At 44.8% G+C, this 21,044-nt stretch overlaps 2 protein-coding genes across 2 annotated transcripts; one reads left to right on the top strand and one right to left on the bottom strand.

The window, feature by feature from the left end:
• Window positions 1-239: 239 nt before the first annotated feature.
• Window positions 240-833, top strand: LOC147853948 (uncharacterized). The gene has a single exon (XM_087332469.1). The coding sequence runs from the start codon at window positions 240-242 to the stop codon at window positions 831-833; it is 594 nt and encodes a 197-aa protein (XP_087188595.1).
• A 13,562-nt stretch (window positions 834-14,395) lies between these two features.
• LHCB6 (light harvesting complex photosystem II subunit 6) lies at window positions 14,396-16,008 on the bottom strand. The gene is made up of 2 exons (XM_087332259.1): window positions 15,634-16,008; window positions 14,396-15,095 (listed from the first exon to the last, which is right to left on the bottom strand). The coding sequence occupies exons 1-2, from the start codon at window positions 15,924-15,926 to the stop codon at window positions 14,546-14,548; spliced, it is 843 nt and encodes a 280-aa protein (XP_087188385.1). The 5' UTR covers window positions 15,927-16,008; the 3' UTR covers window positions 14,396-14,545.
• Window positions 16,009-21,044: the final 5,036 nt, after the last annotated feature.

The following is a 21,044-nucleotide window of genomic DNA, read 5'->3' as shown; positions in this document are numbered from 1 at the left end:
GAAGCACATGTTAAAACTTCTCCGAGTTTTGGCCAAGCTTTCTTTGGGCTATCATCCTCGAAACCAAGCATGCATACCAACCAGACTTTGGAGCAATATCTTCGTTGTTTCATCAACTATCAACAAGATGATTGGGTTGATTTTCTACACTTGGCTGAATTCACTTATAACAATTCAGTCCATTCTTCTATAGGATATTCTCCATTTTCACAAATACGGGTTGTCATCCTCATTGGACGATGACTAAACACCCCGGAGTTCCTATCAATCCTGCTATTGAGGATCGTCTTAGTCGCCTTCGAGAAATTCACGCAACCATTCTCCACAATTTACGTGATGCTCAAAATATATACAAGAGGATTGCGGATCGTCATCGCCTCAACTCCTCCAAAAAGTTTCATGTCAGGGAGCGTGTATGGCTTCTACAACACCACATCAAGACCACGGGGGCTTGCAGTAAATTAGATTACCAACGCTTTGGCCCGTACGTGATCACTAGTAAGATAAGTGATGTTGCATTTCGCCTTGGCCTCCCTCCTCACATGCATCTTCACCCAATGTTTCATGTCTCCCTTTTGGAACCTTACACCACAAGTTCAATTTGGGATCTTCTTATAACTCCCCCACCACCTGTTGCATTTTTGGAAGGACCAGAATTTGAGGTTGTTGTCATTCTCGATTCCAAGATCGTGTACAACTTGTATTACTTGGTCGATTGGGTAGGCTATACACCCAATGATCCAACTTGGGAACCTGCAACAAATCTTGCCAATGCCGCAGACATGGTCATCGAAATTCATCGCCAATATCCTCGTAAGCCAGGTGACCCGTGATACGGGTCGATGAAGAAGGGGGATAATGTCATGATGCCACTCACATAGTTTAATGATTACATGCATTTTGGTTTTCAAGGATTTGATCCCACAACCTTGTTATATATGTGTCGAATTCATAACCATTATAATGATATGTTCATTTGTACAATATAAGGATTATATACGCTAAACATATAAAATATATAAAGTATTCTAGAGTACTCTATGTTCTAGAAAGTTCTAGAATACTCTAGAGTGCTCTATATTCTAGGACTTTCTAGAATACCCTATTAGAACTTATATATATGCATCTAGTAATCATTTCAAAACCAAATTGGTACAACACCATTCTCGAACTCCCTTGTTGCTTACTCGTTGTAATCAGATATCTTATAGTGCAATATAATACTTTTACAATACTCTCTCTCTCTCTCTCTCTCTCTCTCTCTCTCTCTCTCTCTCTGTGTCTTGATAGTTGGTGGGTAGGTCGGGTGCAACTCATCCCAGTGCATGATCGCCGAATGCATCTGACATCTCTCACACGTTGACACTAAGTAATGCACATCTCTGTACATCTCCGATCACTAGTACTTCTCGTTTAGCTTTTCAAACGTGACCCATGTTCCCTGATGTCCCTTCTAGGGACTTTCGTGGAGCTCCGACACGAGCACCGATTGTTCTTCCTCCTTTGTCACCACCTGGAGTGGAGTGGCAGCCCTCTTCTTCGGGTGCCGCCAGATTTTCCCATCTCACAATAAGAACTGGTAAGCCTTCTTCCAAATCCGTCTCACCTCGTCCTTCGTCCATGTTGCCTCTAGCGCCATCGTGCTTAGGAACCTACCGATTTGAAGCCACTCCCTGTCGTAGTCATTCTCGTCGAACTCGTTTAAGGTCGAAGTGCCTTGTCTGTTTGCCGACATCCGAGCCGACTCAAAGCAGTCCACGCCGACTTCTTCGTCTTTCGATACCATGTCGTCCTTGTCGTCAAATAGTGCTCTCGAAAGCATGTTGACCATGGCCTTCTCTTTACAGGAGATGTGCCGTATCTCCGGATTTAGGGGCTTGATGTACGCGATCCACCTTAGCATCGCCAAGTCTGGAGTTGCGTATCCGGAAACCATCCCGAGAATCGAGAGGCAGTCTGCCTCAATAATTACCTCTGTCCCTATCAAGTAGTCTTTGTCAGCCTTCACTGCCAAAACAATACCCCACAGTTTGCGTTTTACTTGGGCGTATCCTCATTGCCGCTTGCTCAACACCTTCCCACTGAATCGGATGGCAAACTGCTTTTCGGCTTCGTCTTCATAGTTGATCACCCATCCAATTTCGGTTGGACTCGTATCAACCGTCACTAAAATAAGAGTGCTTGTCTTGTACACCACTTTTCATAGAGCCGGTGCCAACGTCGGCATCTCCTTTAGTCTCTGGGTCACCTTCGTGTGTTCTTCGCACCATCTGAATTTCCGCCCTTTCTTCAACAAGCCATAGAGCAGATTGGCGATATGCGCGTAGTGCAGAATCCAAATGTGGTAGAAAGCGCACACTCCTAGGAACCTTCGTACTTCTGTAACCGATCTGCAGTCTCCCTTCATCTCCGAGGTGGCCTCTACCTTCATCTCCGAGATAGTCTCCGGTCGTATGGTCCGCATAGGTGTTCGACTACCAGGACCTCTGATTACCCGAATGTCACCTTCTCCATGGAGTAGGTAATCCGACCGCCCTCAAGCCTCTGCAGTATCTTCTCGCAATCGAAAACGTGGTCCGCAACAAACTTTTGACATACGTCTGCTCTAACTGATTCGCCCTTCGCATCCTCTGAACATGCCTTGATCGGGATGTTGTCCAAAAAAGGCAATCCCTCAGCACCTTGTTCATCACATTTACCATGTCCACCACCGAATTTGTTCCACCCTGCCGAGAGGGGTTCGCATCGTCATGATATCCGTACTCTCCATGGCTAGCTGGAACTAGAAGTACCAGGAGTATAGGTCACCGATTGAGTATATCAACCTTCTGGGGAAGGCCTCTGTGAACTCGTCGATTGGCAGCCTAACCCTTGCATTCCGAATCCTCACTTATTGATAGGTTGTGGTGCCGGTCCTGGATGAGCAGAGTGTGCCATTCTTTTTTGGCACTGTGAACCACCAATTCGAGTATGGGGAACTCAACAGTTGGAGATCCCCATATCGACTTTCTCCTTAAGTGTCTCTATCAACCTCGAGATGTGAGCTCTCGGCACCAAAATCAGTTTGAGATTCGATGGTACGTGCAGTACCCTGAAGATCACCATCGGTTTTACAATCGTCGGGTCAACGCACCCGATCTCCGCCGGCGAGAATGCAAAGGCTTTGTCGTGCCTTTGCCGATCTCCAAAACCATTCTTCCTTTGCCGGTAGTAGAAAGCCACCCTTACCGATCTTGAGTGTCCGCAACGTCTCCTCGGTGAACCAGTGCCCTATGTCGGCCGGATCTCGCAAACTTGGGTTAGTCACAACCCCTTTCATTTGCTCCCAATTGTCCTCCAATAAGGGTGCCACGACTGGACTCACCATCCGGTCTACAATCTTATACTTCGTGTCCACCTGGGCGGTCCAACCTGCCCCGATCTTCTTTCTGAAGTCCGCGATGACTTCATACAGTTTGAGCGAATTGACCGGAATCATCCGGTCTTTGCTTATGCCTTCTTCGATCATCTTCTCGATCTCCCCAAGGGTGTCATCAAATGAGACCACCTCCACAACGCAGTCTACTGAGTGGTTGGGGTCCAAGGCTCTGCACGCCTTCAAACGCCTTTGAACTTGTCTTTTCTTCCGGCCACCAATGCTGGTTATGGTACAATCTCCATGGTTGGAGAGCCCAAATTTCCTACCTATGGTACAGGTGTGGGGTTTCTCCCAGTTTTCCGGACTATCGAGGCCCCATGCCTTGATAGCCCAAGGCTCTACATGCCTTCAAATGCCTTTGAACTTGTCTTTTCTTCCGGCCACCAATTCTGGTTATGGTACAATCTCCATTGTCACAGAGCCAAAATTTCCTACCTATGGTACAGGTGTGGGGTTTCTCCCAATTGTCCAGACTATCGAGGCCCCATGCCTTGATAGCCCTCTCTAAAAATCCTCTCCACCTTCACCACGTAGAGAATCCCTATTCTGCTCGTGGTTCGGTCGAACCGTCAAAAATTGGACTATGTGTCGGCCCTCATAATTCTTCACCCTTGCATAGGCTGAACCGTTGTCCAACACCTTTGTCTCCATCCGAGCCACTGTGATGTATGGCTCGCCGAGGATGATCGGATGGGAGGATGTCTCCTACACAAAGAAGTGTTGGGAATCTCGATAGCACCGACCTTCACACGGACATTCGGGCACGCCCCGTTAACCTCTTTCGTGACACAAGTCACCATGCATATCTTCCACTCGTGCTTGGTGTTGATCAGCCACTTACCCTTCTTATAGAAGTCCATCGACATTAGGTTTATTTCTGATCCGTGGTCAATCAGCGCTACTACCGGCTCCTTCACATCCCCGATCGAGACCAGGGTCTCCGTTGTCACTCTCGCCCAGTGCAGCTTCATGAACAGACTATCTAGAAACTCTTCTTCCATCGTCACATCTTCAATGTGGGCCACCTTCAATTCAACCTACTTCTCCGGCTCCAGCTCCGATGAGAGCCATTTTCTCTTCATTAGGTCGATGATAGAATCGTGGAACTCCTTCTTTGTTATCCCAAGCACCTCCCTCAGGTTGAGTTCCGCCCAATTGTTAAGGATTGGTTCCTCCAAGACCTTTCCCAAGTTGATCACTCTCTCTACCTCTGAGCTCAACCGGAAGCACGGCAACTTCGTCTTCTCCTATGAGCTGGTTGGGCCTCCGTCATTCTTCTTTGGCCCAGTCCGGGTCTCATACCGGTTTGAGGGACTAGCCCCTCTAGCCTTTCAGGCCCGCTTATCCTCTACCAGAACCTTGTAGTTCTGGCACGGGCTTCCATAAAGCCGGTTTTCTCTTCTACCTGATCGTTCCATCCGGTGCTTTCTTGGACCGGCCTCTCCACATGGTCTACCTCTTCGTTCCTTAGCCTTACCCCGGATAGGCCCTCTAGCACGCAGCTAGATTCCGGTATTGCTACCAGATCCGACGCCCTTCACTCCACCTAGCCGAATACCTGCCAACACCGAGTAGTGAATGGCCTCGACATTCTAGGCCACAACTTCCTCCCTTATCCTCTTCATGTTGCCTCGTCCGGTGTTCACCTCGAGGGGCCTTGACGTGTCGCATGCGTGAACCTATCCATTCCAAAGGTACACATCATTGTTCTTGACTGCTTCGGCGAAATCAGTGCACTCTCTCCGCATTTGACCAACGGCATCGCACCATATGCACCTCTGGTCGTTCAGTGCGCGCCGATCACGTGATTGGCCGCCTCCTTCCCTCCTCATCGTTCCACTCCCACTGCTTGTCGAAACGGCGACATACTCTTTTGACAACAGACCAGTTGGTCGTGGGACCTTTATCCATCTCCAAGAGGAGACCTACCTTCTCCCGATCAATCGTGTCTACCGACTTGATAAATAGTAGGACCCTGCTCGTATCAAGCACGATCTGGTCCAGTGCCGAGAGTCGAGCAAATCTTTTTTTGAACTCCTAGAGGAGCACTGATGTATTCCTCACCTTTCCAGGGCTCTCGACCCACTCCATGAACTCCCATTTCAGAAGCCGGAGCGAGTCATTGAAACCATACCTCTCGAGGAGTCGTCCCTCGAACGCTGAAAAATTCTGACAGCCGGCTTCAATCTTGAGCACCTCCATGTGGGTGCTCGGCGTTACTACCCGCGGGAATCCAAACAACCGTCTATCCACCGGATGTCCCTCTTATCATTTCATCCCAGTAGGCCTCCAAATAGCTTGTCACATCCTTCCCATTAAATCGACCTATAGTGTCGACTATCATCTCTATGGCCCTATCGAGGCCACCTACGCTCTCCCGTGCATTTACTATATGGTCGACGGCCACCGTCATCACCTCTGCTAGTTCTCTCACACTCATCTTCTCCCTCAGTTTCTTTCCCCCACATGCTTTATTCTTCTCTTTCGTGGGACATTAAAGTACCTATTAAAATCCTAATCCCCAGTACTTACTAGTCCTATTTTATTTACATATGTTTATTCATAAAGACAGCTTTGTGTGCATCCGTGCACACCCCTGTTCCCGTGCTCTTCGACTCCTTTTCTCCTAGTAGCCGAAATTCCCCACAACAACTTGAAGAATGCATTTCTTCAAGGCGATCTTAAAGAACAAGTATACATGATTCAACCCCCCCAGTTTTCAGTCGGAGATGAACAGGTCGGCAATGTGCTGACTCAAGAAGTCGCTCTACGGCTTGAAGCAAGCCCCCCCCCCCCCTGCTTGGAATTCGAAGATAACACACCGGTTGTGTAGGACGAGGTTTGCGGCATCGAAGTCCTACTCTTCGTTGTTCATCTGAAAGGGTTCAAAAGGTCTTGTATGCATTTTGTTGTATGTCAACGACTTGGTCGTTACCGGGCCTGACCTCACATAAATTAGCCGAGTGATGTCCCAACTGTCGAACGCATTTGAAATGAAGGATCTGGGGGACATTCATTACTTCCTTCGGATCAAAGTGATCCATACCCCCGATAGCATATTGCTATCTCAATGAAACTATGTGTTTAATATGCTATACAAGTTCGGCATGACCCAATGCCGATTGATTGGTCTCGACACCCCTGGACCGGAACCTCAAGCTACATCTCGACTCCGGACCAGCCTACAACAAGAAACGGTTCCGAAAAATTGTCGGAAGCTTGATATATCTAACAATCACCTGACCTGACATCAGCTATCCGGTTGGAGTGATCAACCAGTTTATGCTGAGGCCGACCGTTGAGCACCTTTAGTGCGCACATCGACTATTGAGGATCGGAGACTGTTGTACCTACAATGTATAACCGAAAAGCTAGTCAGTTATATGGATGCCAATTGGGTCGGTGATGCGTCGGATCTTTGGTCCACTTCCGGAGCATTAACGTTGAGTATCAGGGCGCTATTGTCGCCACCTATGAAGCCATATGACTTCGGTGGCGGTTGCAAGACTGCCTAATTAAAGTACCGACTCCGATCCCGATCTACTGCGACAACATGAGTAGCATGGAACTGGCCAAGAACTTTGTGTTCCATGCTCGTACAAAGCACATAGAAGAGCATTACCACTTTGTGTGCGAGTAGGTCCTAAGCAGTGAAGTCGCACTCGGTATGTCCTCACGGATCAACAGGCCGCCGACATCTTCACCAAGCCACTCGGATCGGACAAGTTGCAACATTTTTCAGAGATGCTTGGGCTACAACATCTCGACATGTTGCATTTGAGGGGGAGAATTGGAATAGGTGAAGGCACCGGAGATGAGGAAAAGACCGAAACAAGGGGAGACAAGAAGAAAAAGGAAGCCGAGTCGACTGAAGCAATCGGCACATCCGAGAAAGTCGGAACAAGCGGCGATGGTGGCGGAGTCAAGGACAGAGCCGACCAGAAGAAGATGACCAAGACCCGAACATGGTTTGATGTGGTAAAGGGCCTATAGATTGAAGACGAATTGGAGACATGCAATTCGGACAAGACCTAGAACGAATCGGAGGCAGCTGATTCAAAAGAGGAGTTCAATTCGGAAGAGCCGAATCAATAGAAGGCCAAACAGACGAGAAGGCAGCGGAAGTTAACACCGAGATGGAGGAAACGACGGTTCGAGAAGCGTCGAAGTCACAGCAGCGAAGGAGTTGAGATGGGCCTTATGAGCAGGCAAGCCAACCGGAAGGGTCGAGGTGTGCGGAATCGGATGGGTCGTGGAAAGCAAGACCGGACGTGTTGAGGACCGCAAGCAAGGCGAAAAGACGCCAAGAGGAGCCGGAGGGAAGGACCGGCAGACACTAACACCACAATCCAACCTCAAGTTGAGCTGAAGGGGGCGTTGAGCGAGCAAGCTAAACATGATCCGGATCGACTGAATAAGCCGAGAGGTGGATCAGTGTCCGGATTGCTGTCTGGATTGTTGTTCGGAACAGAGAGCCGGATCGGTGTCCAGGTTGGTGTCTAGAACAGAGGACCGGATTAGTGTGTAACTGGTAGGCCGTTAGAGGCCTACGATCCTAGCCTAGTACGGAGGCATATTTTTGGGAGTCAGTGTCAGTCGCTCGATACGAGCATTGAAATACTTGTCAATACTTTTTTCATTCCTTTTAAGGACTTGTATAAAAGTGCTCATTGAGCACATTGTATGTATAGAGTGATATTATTTTGAAATTTGAGTTTATGTTGTTCTGTTCTCTCTCTCTCTCTCTTTGTCTCTCTCGTATTCTCTCTGTGTTTCGTAAAGCTTCCGTTAAAACCTTGTCTCTATTTTCTATTGCTATCTGACTGAGCCGGTTTGTCTAAGCTTTCGCACATTAACTTTCACAGGATGTTTCATTGAGGAAGAAGGGAAAATCATCGCGCAAGGGTGACGAGAAGGGAGGTTGTCCATCCTCAACACAAATGAAGTCGACACCGCAATGTTCGCCAAAGGACAAAAAGTGGAATCAGATATCGACTTGTGTTCGGCTTGTCAAAGTTCAATGGTTGGAAGGCCCAAGTTTGTGAAGCCTGTCAACTAGGGAAGCAACATTGTCTTCCTTTCCCCAACGAGTGAAACCAAAGTCGCAATAAGCTTGACTTAATACATTCGGATGTGTGGGGACCGGCATAAAATGTGAGTCTAGGTAGGAGTTGATTTTTCATCACCTTCATCAACGACTATAGCTGACACACCTAGATCTAACTCATAGAGAACAAAAGTGATGTCTTCGACTGTTTCCAAAACTTAAAGAGCTTAATGAAACTTAAATATCTCCGATGCACTTGGCTCCATCAGCATGATGGTGGACGAAGACGAGATGGTGTAGAACTACCTTGGTGGGTTAGATCAGAAATACAAGCCGATTTGGATGGCTATTTGCATGAGAGAGAATCTGCCGTCATTTTTTGACTTGCAATCAATGCTCCTTGTAGAGGAGAACCACATAGGTGCATCAACAAGCACACATGACAATAGCAAGATGTTGTACACAGAGGCGGATCTGTCCTGTGGTCGTGGTGGACAAGGCGGGTTGGCACACAATGGAGGTAGCCGACAAGAGCAGAACCTGAGGCACACAGGAATTGCCGACAACAGTGGACCCTCCACGATTAGGGGTAGTCAAGGTGGTGTTGGAAACCAGCAAAACAAAGCCATCGACTACTGGTACTGTGGTCGAAAGGGCCACAAGGAAAGTGTGTGCTAGAAGAAATTGGCTGATTTGGACAAAGTCGGATCAAGTAGAGCCAACTCTGAGAGATGGCAGAGATCTCACTACGCTGAGGGCTCTGGGCAAGCCGAAATAGGCCCTGCCTTTGTAATGAAGTACAATGTCAATTCAATGAAGATGAGCACCTTGAAGCCGAACGAGGTGTGGTATGTGGATTCTAGAGCGTCCAACCACATAACGAACTACAATGAGTGGTTCTTGACTCTGGAGAAGTCGGAACAGCCAAGGATCATCGAAACCAGGGATGACAACCTTCATCCAATCAAACACATCGGAGATGTCCCATTGAGCCATGTCAGTCAGGAAGGGATAATGAGGAATGTCCTGCACATCCCGACAATCACTAAGAACCTGGTGCCAGTTGGATAGATAATCGACCAAGGAGTGCAGGTTTGGTTCACTCATCATGGGTGCTTCATTGAAGAAGAAGGCAAAATCATCACTCAAGGGCGCCAAGAAGGGAGGATGTTTATCCTCGAAACGAACAACATCGGCACCGCTATGTTCGCCATAGGGCAAAAGGTCGAGCCGGACATCGACCTGTGGCACAAGCGTTTCGGCCATGTCAACATCCCAAAGCTTCAAGAGATGCGGTCATAACAAATAGTGTTTGGCTTGTAGAAGTTCAATGGCCAAAAGGACCAATTATGTGAAACTTGTCAACTCGAGAAGCATCATCGACTTCCATTCCCCAATGAGTGAAATCGAAGCCGAAACAAGCTCAATTTAATCCATTCGGATGTGTGGGGACCGACACAGAACATGAGCATCGGCGGGAGTCGATATTTCATCACCTTCATTGATGACTACGCTCGGCTTACCTAGGCATGCTTGATTGAGAAGAAGAGTGAAGTCTTCTGCTATTTCTTCAAGGTAAAAAGCCTTGCAGAATGGGAGACAAGCAGAAAGATCAAGTGCCTCAGGTCCAATGGCAGAAAAGAGTACTTTTCCAACCAGTTCTTTAGTTATCTGTGGAAGGAAGGAATTTGGTGCGAATTCTCCTGTAGATACACGCCGCAACAGAACGTCGTGGCTGAGAGCAAGAACTGAACAATCGAAGAAGTGGCAAGGGAAATGCTCGAGGGGAAGAGCATGCCCAAGTTCTATTGGGCCAAAACCGTCAGAACAGTCATGTACCTTCATAATCAGACATGTATTTGTAGCTGGAGGAAAAGTGTCACCACACGAGTTGTATTTCGGGAAGAAGCTGAATTTGGCACTCTTGAGGGTGTTTAGCAACATAGTATATGTGCACGTGCCAAAGGAGAAGCGGAGGAAGCTGGAAACCAGAGCCGAGAAATGTATATTGGTCAGCTAAGTGTTTTCCTGAACCTAAGAGGTTGAAGTAAACCAAGATGTCATGTTCGATGAATCAGCTTCATGGTACCAACCTCCGACCAGTCCAACCCCCCATGGACTCCATACCGAATTTTGGGCTAGTGAGGCCGACCTCATGGTTGAGGACGAGATCGGCACTCTAGAGGAGAGTCTGATCTCATTTCAGCTAAGTGGGCCAAATGAGGGACCCATATTCCTCGAAGGAATATTTTTGGGAGTTAGTGTTAGTAGCTCATTTATGAGCAGTCAAGTACTTGTAAGTACTTGTCAATCCTTATAAGGACTTGTATAAAGAATGCTCATTGAGCACATTGTATACACACAGAATTTTTCTTATAGAAGTTTCTTTTTGTTATTTGCTCTATCTTTGTCTCTCTCTCTCTCTCACTATGTATTTCCATTCTCTGTGTTTTTACCTAACTATTGTATTTTCGGATAACCGACTGTGAATTCTGTGCTTTGTCTAACGCTTCTGCACGTATTCTTTTACAATTATTTTTATATTCCCCATGTACCATGGTGTTACAAGCCAATTTTAGTGCCAAGAGTAATGAATATGGGAATTCATGAGCCATCAAATGCTCCTTATTTGAATAGGTAATTCATAGTACTGAAGAAGAATTGGTCCTTGTGCTTCAGTCAAGACCTTCAACCTAACAACAAGGTAATGATTCACAATGCAAAGGTAGAGCCAAATATTGTCGAGTTTGTTGAAACTTTTGTGAGAAGGTCAATTTATTTGATTGAGGATCTATAATCATGGTATGACTAGTTTCAGCTAGTTGTGGGCAATACAGATATAACAAAAGCATACAAAATCCATAGAGAGGTTGAAAGGAATGTTTCTAGAGACTCCAAGATTAAGGAAGGTCATGTATAAGGGGTGCTTGTCTACGTGACCATATATAGGAGCCCTACTAGAATTATTCGTGTCATCCATTAGGGAAATAGAAAAAGGGCCCAATAAGTAGTCTGATTCGAGGGCAAAGTTAAGTGAAAGATAAAGGGATTATGCCCAAGTAAAGCGGGATGTATGGGGCAGCATATATGCAAAAATGCAGACAAGCACTACTTAAGAGTCACAATGTTCATATCCGAAAAAGATTTTCTTCCAATTCTTTAGATGATATCAAGGTGCACTACTTGTGGCATTGCCTATGCTAAGGTGGTTAGCATATACAATGAGCTTGAAACTTATCGCATGGCGGGGAAGCATAATTTCAAGGCAAAATTGTTGTTTAGAGCTAGATATAAAGGAAAAGGTGAAATGCAATTGGATGACGAAGATGTGGATCTTGATTTATTTGAAGCAAATCATACAACTATTGATGAAACGAAAAGTACTAACACTCAATGCTTTCAACAAGGATCATAAGTACCATTCTCCTTCATAAGTACTAGCACTTATGTAGGAGAATGGTTGCACATAGAGAGATTCTTAAGCTCAATGACAAGATACTCTTCATGTTATATAGAAGCACAAAAGATCTGAAAGAAGGGCATATAAGTATCTTCTACAATGACATTATTTGTTGAAACATCCAACTAGAAGAAGACGGGAACATTACAATTGGATGGTAATATATGGTTATGCCTATGAGAGCGGGGCAAATGAAGTACTTGTTAACAAGTGAGGATCTTATGAATAAAGTGAAAGGGTCTTAAGAAATAAAATGATGATGACGATGTGCAGTTTCTGTTAGGGATGTCATATGTTCATATGGGTGCATGGAAAAAAGAGTAGCATATATAGGAGACTTGGACGCAAACAAATGTAGAGAACTTTGTGTGATTAGGTATTAAGAGTTCCTTTACCATAGTTTATATAATCCAAAAGCCAAGGAGAAGGTGGAACATGAGCATAACCCAATCGATAAAGCTATTGTCAATGTTTGTGTGGGAAAAGTAAGAGTTTAGCATTGATACCCTATGTTGTGTGGGCAGATGGAACCACTCCTACCATAGTGGCAAGATTTTTGTTGATTGAGCCAATGTATGGTCAAAAGAAATTATATCTATTGCAATGGAAATTATGCCATGGGTGCCAATGCCATGGGAGAAACAAATTAATAGGGAAGATAGTCTAACGACGACGATCAAGTGGCTCGAAAGATAACCTAAGGACATTGGGTTAGGCCATAGCGGTTAAAGGCGAGGAGGGTCAAGAACAAAGCTAGATTTGACAAGAAGCATCGACTATAGGAAATTTGAAAAAGAAGAAAAAGCCCTTACATAGTATAGTAGCCTTGATAACCAATACAACTCTATTTGGGAATTTTCAAAATGGTGGTTTGGACTATATATGGCAACTTAAATAAATGATGATGCCATGTACGCCAAGTAGAGCTAGATGGAACCAAGGCGAGTTTAAACCAAGACGTGTGGAAAGCTACATCGACAAGATCAAACTCGAAAAACCTCCTATAATTATTTATTTATTTTGTAACTTCACCATAGTTGAACCGTACATTAAAAAGGTTTTCAATTGTATTCAAACTTTGATCAAGTTCATCTCAAGTTGTGTGACATTGTAATCTCGACCAAGTTCAATTTAAACTTCATAATCTTGATTAAGTGTAATCTGTGCCTAATCAAGAATAGACCTGAAATCTATGTCCCAAGCCCTCTACTCAAATCAAGTCCTCAAGTCAAATGAAGCCCTCTACTTAGATCAAGCCCTCTACTCAAATCAAGCTGTCAAGACAAGCACCCATTTGAGTGAAAGATGCTGTTCCAAGCACTTCTGCATTGGCATCATATCTTCCCTAGTCCAAGTCCTCGGTGGTCCCGCTTGAGCAACACACACACGCTCGAGAAACATGACAATGAATGACACCATTGCATACTATAACTGACATTCTGAAAATGATATCATTAAACTACGAATGGCAATGCTAACAAACCTCAGCTCTAAGTGGTTCAAGAGGCCTTTATTTTGAAAAGAAATTATTAGGATATTTGGGCATGTAATTATAAACTTTTTAGGATAGTTATGAAAACATTTTTATAATTTCGAAACAACCCGCATTTTTTCCAAATTATTCATATAAATAGTATTCGATATCATCTAGGGAAATTGCCCAAAAACATTCAAAATTTTAGAGAACCCCTCATTTTCCAAATTCTCAAAGTATTCGAATCACTTGTTCGAGAAATTTAAAGCGAGAAGTTTATAAACGAGAGGAGCATTTTAGGAGTTCCGTAGAAGGTTGGGGACATTTTAGCCAAACTTTTATTCTATGTCAGCATTCCATGCACAACTATATAGATTTGATATCCATGCACAGTTAAGACTAGAAGCACATCAAGCATCCCTAGGAGTTGGACGGTTAAGTTTGGCATGACGCTATCCAAAACTTCATTACCTTAGAAACTCATATGTTTGTGACCTCGAAAGTTTTGTAAACTGATGATCATCATGTCACTCACTTACCATATGTGTGCAGCGTGACAGCAATCACATTGCCCTGAAGCCGGTCAGTCCCATTGCAGTAGCATCTCCTATTTACCCTACCCTACTACGCAAATCATAACACATATGTGTTTGGTATGTACATATATTTAATCTAATCTAATCCCAAGTAGAGTAGTTAGTAGTACATTTATCTTCCCACCTTCTCCTATATACCAACTACGTCACTCACTGGTCCCCCCCACCCCGGCACAAATAAAAAACCAGCAAAGAATGGCAACTCAGTGCATATGCATGGCTGGCCTATGTAAATGTAAATTACAAGCATATTGCCACTATGGCAATGTTCCATTTCATCCTTCTTCTTCTTCTTCTTCTTCATAGTTCGTTTTGGTCCTTCTAGCATATAAGTAAGTTGCATGGCAAACCCATAACCATACTAGATAGAGGAGTGAACAACAGCACTCATCATGGGCAGTTCCATTCAATCAGATTTCCTTCACAAAAATATAATGTGTTACGATACAAGGCAGACATTACAATTACATAAAGTTAAAGAACCTAAAACAAACGTAAGAGAAGGGAAGGGAAATCTGACAATATTCAACACAGCTAGAACAAACAAATCTTACAAGCCAAGAGCACCAAGGGGGGTCTTGCCCTGACCGGCCTCAAAGTAGAAGATAAGCATAGCAATCATAGCGAGGCGAGAATGCTTAATCTCGGCTGTCTGAAGCCTCTCAAGCTTAGTGTAATCAGGGATATACTTTCCATTCTTCAATTCACCAGCCAGTGAGAGAGGATCAAAAAACTTGCCACCAGGGTAACCTTGAAGGCCCGTGGAGTTAGCAAAATTCTCATAAGTACCTGACCATGGAGTGGCCCACTCGACAGATTGAGTCCCAGGATCGAAGAAATCAACCCATCTCTTACTCTCAACCCATCCCATTAACAAGAGCTGGGTTCCAAGAAGGGTTCCAAAGGAGAATGGGGCTACAGCACCAGGTGCAGCCCCAGCCTCAAACCATGGAATGCCGCTCCATGCTTGGCCGACAAATATCCCCAACACCGCTGCCATCGCCCACCGCCCATGGATCAGCTCGGCTTCTCGGTACCATTTCAATGCAGCTGGATCCTTCCCTAGACCAAGTGGATCAAAGCCGAAATCTCCAGGTAATCTGTGTATCGTCATTTAGGAAAAAAAAACATGAAAATGTATATATATATATATGAGATATGCAGGCCTTATGAATCAAGAATAGTGGTTTATAGGAACCAGATAAAGAAAGCATTGTCATTCTAACAGAGAGGGATAGATTGATGGCTTCAACGAGTACCAAAACGATCATCTTTGCTAATAATAATGGCTTTACAGACATGGCTCTAGTCACAGGAAAGACACTAATGCATTCTTGCAGGCACAGAAAATGTGTTAAAAGCTGCTGGCGGGCATAGCTAAAATCTTATCCTTTTCCAACAGGCATACTCAAAATCTTATCCATTTAGAAGTTGAACTTTAAAGCCTTAAAACATCTTCAACTAGAACCTTATCCTCACAAAGCTTCAATCCACCATTTATTTTATGCATTTCAGCATATGCGCCAAAGCATCATATTTCCCGGCATTCAAATGCCTGGAGAATGTGACAGATTAATGACAGAGAAACGCAGGGAAAGGGAAAAAGAATGAAGGTTGAGAGCAGGAGAGTAGACTCACGATCCATCTAGCCACTCAGGATCGACTAGGTCACCTCCTCCTTTGACACCAGGGAGCCATGACTTTTTTCCGGAGGAAGAAGGCACTGGCTTAGCGGAGACCTTCTTGGTGGCCATACAGACGAGGCGGGCACCATTGGAAGGAGCAAAGGAGAGAGACGGGCAAGATTTAAGGTACGACGATGAAGGAGGAGATGATGATGATGATGATGACGATGATGTCGCCGGGCAGAGAGATGAAGAATGCAGGGAAGAAACTGAGGAGGTGGAGGCGGCCACAGCTGAAGAAGCCATAGCTGTCTGTCACACTACTGCTTCTTCTTCTTCTTCGTCCTGATCGATCTCTAACTAACTAACGTTTTCTTCCTTCCGTTCGTGGGATGTTGTTGTTATGTTGTTTTGAGAGGCAGTCGGATCTGAAGGGGGTTTAATAAAGCATTTTGTATTTATCCCTCCAGGAATCCGCGCACTCCATTGGTCGCCAACGGATGGGGCTTGTCCACGTGTCGCTTCTACCGGATGATAGATAGATAGTGATAAGGAAGGAACAAGGAACCACCCCCTCCCTTTCTTCTTCTCTCTTTTTGGCTCTCTCTCTCTCTCTCTCTCTCTCTCTCTCTCTCTCTCTTAGGCCATATGCCCCATTTGGACATATCTTTCAAGGGTAGAAGGTTTAGCTCACCTAATTCATTTCACGTTGAATGTTAAATGCGTAGTAGACAACAAGATATTTCACTCCTAGCCCTACCTTAGGCAAATCTATTAATCTGGTTATATTCATTTTAATTTGTTCTGTATATTTTCTCCTCTTTCTCATTCCATACTTATTAAGATTTGTTTATGATGCAATTAGTGATCGTGTGTCACTATGGCTTTTACTGAAATGGATCTCGAATCTCGAATCTTATGGACACCAATATGTCGTGGTCTGGCACGTGCAACGGGAGAAAAGTGCCTAAAAATCAAGTTTTACAATAGCTTGGAATTCACGTTCAAGCAATCACCAAAGAAAATGATACAATCAATACATAGCTAAAACGATAAATATGAAAACAATGACAAATATTGTTGCAAAAACTAGGCACCTAGGGTAAGATCAAGTGCATGTTCAAAAGAAAAACGAATGGTGCATGTTAAAAGAGAGAATACTATTTTTATCCAAGAAGAGAGTACCAGAAAATGTTGTAAATAATGAACTAGCAAGAGAGCTCATTTTTGGGTTCACTATTATGAGATTTTGAGCACCCAAGCGTCGACAAGAAACTAAACCATGTGTAGTGAATCATGAGGGTGTCTAGTAGACCTACAACGACCAAGGCAGTGTGGTAATCAATTTCACCATGTTGAAACTAAATGATATCCTTCAAGAGTTTTATATCTGATCTCTACTCTCCCTTAATATCTTGACCCTATGTAAAAGGGCTTTGTAATTCAAATCATTTGAATCATGTTGCCAAAACTGTTGTAATTCTATGGTATTTATAATTGCTTCTCCCTTTGTATCTCTTTATATTTACATAATTAGTTTTCTCATTTAATATTATATATGATCTTGTTTTAGAAAAAAAAAACATGGAAGGAAAAGGGGAATGAATTTCCTCACGATCAATAGCAAGCAAATTTCTTGGCATGGTTCAAGGTTTATGGAAACAACAAATCTTGTGGATTCAATGTCCTTTCTAATGAAGATGCTTGGTATATTATTCTGACTTTAATGTTGACTTCAACACAAGAGAATGTGAATACGAAGTTCACACAAAATGATCCAAGGAGTTCTATCATAGGAAGTCGCCAAAATAGAACTCAAACAACTCTATCCTATGGAGCTTCCCATGACTTCTATGAACACATCCTTGCAAAACAGTTAGAAGAGGGTGGAGCATCTATGAACACATTGTATGCTCTATTTAATTCGCATGTTACACAGATTATATTTATAACTATTAGTCGATCAAGCTCATATTTCATATTTATATTAATTAACTCGGAGTAATTAATATCTGTGTGATGTTTTGAGTAAGTAATTATCATAGTCGGCAACCATTCCATCATTAACCACAATCTTCTTGATAAGACGACTTAGTGATTAAGACGTCTGACCCTTTGTGTCAGTCGACAAAGACAACAACTTGTTCATACATCAATTATACATTAATTTTCGCAAGGAATAATAGTTGCATATCTATTCCACTAAACATTGTGGCCTCGCCCCTTGATCGAGTAATTGGTCTTGTCCCCGATCGAGCCCCCTTCTTCAGCCTTTTTCTAGACGGTTGCCTATTTTCCCTTGCTTCTTTCACCCATTGAGCAAGTGTGTCCTCCTCCAACAACCTATCCACCGCCTCCTCCGAACGTGCATCAACAGCTTCTTGCGCTAGTTGTTCAAGAAGAGTGGGATCTGCTACAACGTCATCAAGTTTTGGGCTCGGTGGGGTTGATTCAAGGTTCTGGGACTTGAAGAATTGCTGCATAAAGTGTTCAAAAACATTGTTATTATGCACCTCCGATTTACACGATAGGTCGCCTATTTCATTCTTTTTCATAGACTTTCCCAATTCACTACAATCTTCCATCAGAATAGGGTGAAGTTGATATGAAGGAGATGACTGGGCAAGACTCTTACTATCAGCCACATTGCCAAATAACTCCTTGACCATTGCAACGTCATCTCGATCAGACACATCATCCACACAACTTAATCCCCGAGGTTCTACAACAACATGTATTAGCTAATTTGTGGTTGGTAATTCTGGCAAGCTATAGTTATTTAGCTACCACCTTACATGTCTTCGTGGAAAGCTATTTAGCTACGACTATTCCCAATGTTCACTATTTAGCTACTACTCTTGTACATCTATAACTATTTAGCTACTACTCTTGTACATCTATAGCTAGTTAGCTACTACTCTTGTACATCTATAGCTAATTAACTATTTAGCTCTCACTCTTTAGCTATTTAGCTCTCACTCTTTAGATATTTAACTGCAATTGTACGTAATTCGCTACCACACATTCCACTACCTTAGCTATTTAGCTTCCACTCTTCCTAGTGTTAGCTAATCAACTACCACTAATTAGCTATTTAGCTACTACTCTTCCCAATGTTAACTAAGTAGCTATCACTTTCAAAGGCTAGTATTGAGCGGCAAGCTCAACCGGATACGGATCGGAATCCGGAAGGATGAGCCGGATCGGTGAGTCGATGAGTTGGGGAGCCGGTTAGCCGAATCCAGCAGTAACCGGAAGCCTAGTAGTAGCCTAGACTACTAGGTAGTTAATGTCTCATAGTTAGTGTCAGATGCTCGTGTGAGCATTGAAGTACACCGTACTTCTGTCAGTCCTCTTAGGACTTCTATAAATAGTGTTGTTGAGCATGTTGTATGTACAGAGAATTTTACAGAGTTTTTGATAATTGTTAAAGATTGCTTGCGGAAGCGTTAGAAAGAACAATACACAAAGAGAGAGAGAGAGTACGCGGGAGAGACAGAGAGAGAGAGAGAGAGGACACACTATTTTTCAAAATTATATGAATACTCTGTGCTCTCTGTATCTACAACGCGCTCATCAGCGCTATTTATACAAGTCCACACGAGACTGTTAGAAGTACGGTGTACTTCAATGCTCACACGAGCATCTGACACTAACTACGAGACTATAACTACCTAGTAGTCTAACCTATACTAGGCTTCCGGTTACGGATTGGATCCGGCATACCGGCTCCCCAGCTCACCGGTCCTTACTGCTTACCGGCTCGGTTGCTCACCGGCATACCGATTCATCTCGCTTACCGGCTCAAGCTTATTCAGCCGATCCGGCTCTGGTTGAGCTTGCCACTCAACACTCCCCCTCAAGCTCAACCTGAGGTAGGGTCGTAGTGTCAACCTCTGTGGCAGCCGGTTCTTCCAACCGACTTCTCCTGGCGTCGCTTCGCCTTGCTTGCTCTCCTTGTCTGGTTCGGTCCCGTTTGCCGTGACCCCTTTGGTTCTGCGCGCCTCGACCTTCGGCATGTTTGCTCAATAGGCCCATCTCAGCTCCTTCGCTGCTATGACTCTAGCACTTCCCTATCTGTCGGTTCCTCCGCGATGGCATCGACTTCCGCTGTGTCCGTGTCTCCTTGACCTCTCGTTGATTCGACTCATCCGGATCCGTTTGTTGATCCGAAACGGCTGTCTCCGACTCGTTCCAGCTCTTGTCCGAATTGGTATCCTCCGATTCGATTTTCGGCTTCAGGCCTCTCACCACATCGGACCACGTCTGGGTCTTGGCCTTCTCCGTGCTTCCCTTGGTTTCTTCAGCCGGTTCACCGAAGTCGAATTCTTCATTCGACTCCGCATCATGGCCATTACGATCGTGATGACCTTCGCATAGCATGCACTTCTCTTCCTGAGTGTACACTTCTTCTTCACAGCCGCTCACTCCGACCTGTTCGGATGTGCCGACTTCCTTCGTCGACTTAGCTTCATTTTTCTTCTTGTCTCCACCTCTACCGGTTCTTCTCTTACCTACGGGTTCAACAGTTTTTTTGCCTTTGCGTCTCCCCCTCAAGTGCAGCACGTCGAGATGCTGAACACCAAGCATTTCAGTAAAGTGCTGCAACTTGTCCAACCCAAGCGGTTTGGTGAAGATGTCGGCAACTTGCTGATCCGTGTGAACATACCGTAGTTCAACTTCACCGCTCAGGACCTGCTCATGCACGAAGTGATAATGCATGGAACATAGGGTTTTTGGCGAGCTGCATGTTGTTGAGGTTATCGCAGTAGATCAGGATCGGGGTCGGTACCTCGATCCGTAGGTCTTGCAGTAGTCCCCGAAGCCAAATGGCTTCGCAGGTGGCAACGGTCGCGCCTCGGTATTCAGCCTCAGTGCTGGATAGAGCCACTGTTGGCTGCTTTTTGCTGCTCCACGCAACATCCGCGCTCCCAAGAGAAAACATAAAGCCGGAAGTTGAGTGACGATCCGTTGCATCGCCAACCCAGTCGGCATCTGTGTAGCCGATAAGCTCTTCGGTTATACCTTGCCGGTATAAGAGCCCCCGGTCCTTAGTGCCGCTTACATACCTCAGTATTCGTTGCACGCATTGAAGGTGCTCCACGGTCGGCTTCTACATGAATTGGCTTACCACTCCGACCGAATAGCTAATGTCGGGTCGGGTGATGGTCAAGTAGATCAGGCTTCCGACTATTTGTCAGAACCTTTTCTCATCGCAGGCTGGTCCGGAGTTGGGATGGATCTTCTGATTCCGGTCCAGGGGTGTGGAGACAGGTCGGCATTCCGTCATGCCAAACTTGTATAGTATATTCAACACATAATGGCGTTGAGAAAGCAATATGCCGTTGGGGGTGCGGATCACCTCGATCCCCAAAAAATAATGAAGGTCCCCCAAGTCCTTCATATCGAATGCGTCCGACAACT

This window comes from Azolla caroliniana, unplaced genomic scaffold (genome assembly GCF_043228905.1).
Source record: "Azolla caroliniana isolate FFs.n. ecotype wild unplaced genomic scaffold, voAzoCaro1.0.p SCAF_16, whole genome shotgun sequence".
In the NCBI taxonomy this organism is placed as follows: Eukaryota; Viridiplantae; Streptophyta; class Polypodiopsida; order Salviniales; family Salviniaceae; genus Azolla; species Azolla caroliniana.
This window is presented reverse-complemented; position numbering and strand designations above follow the sequence as displayed.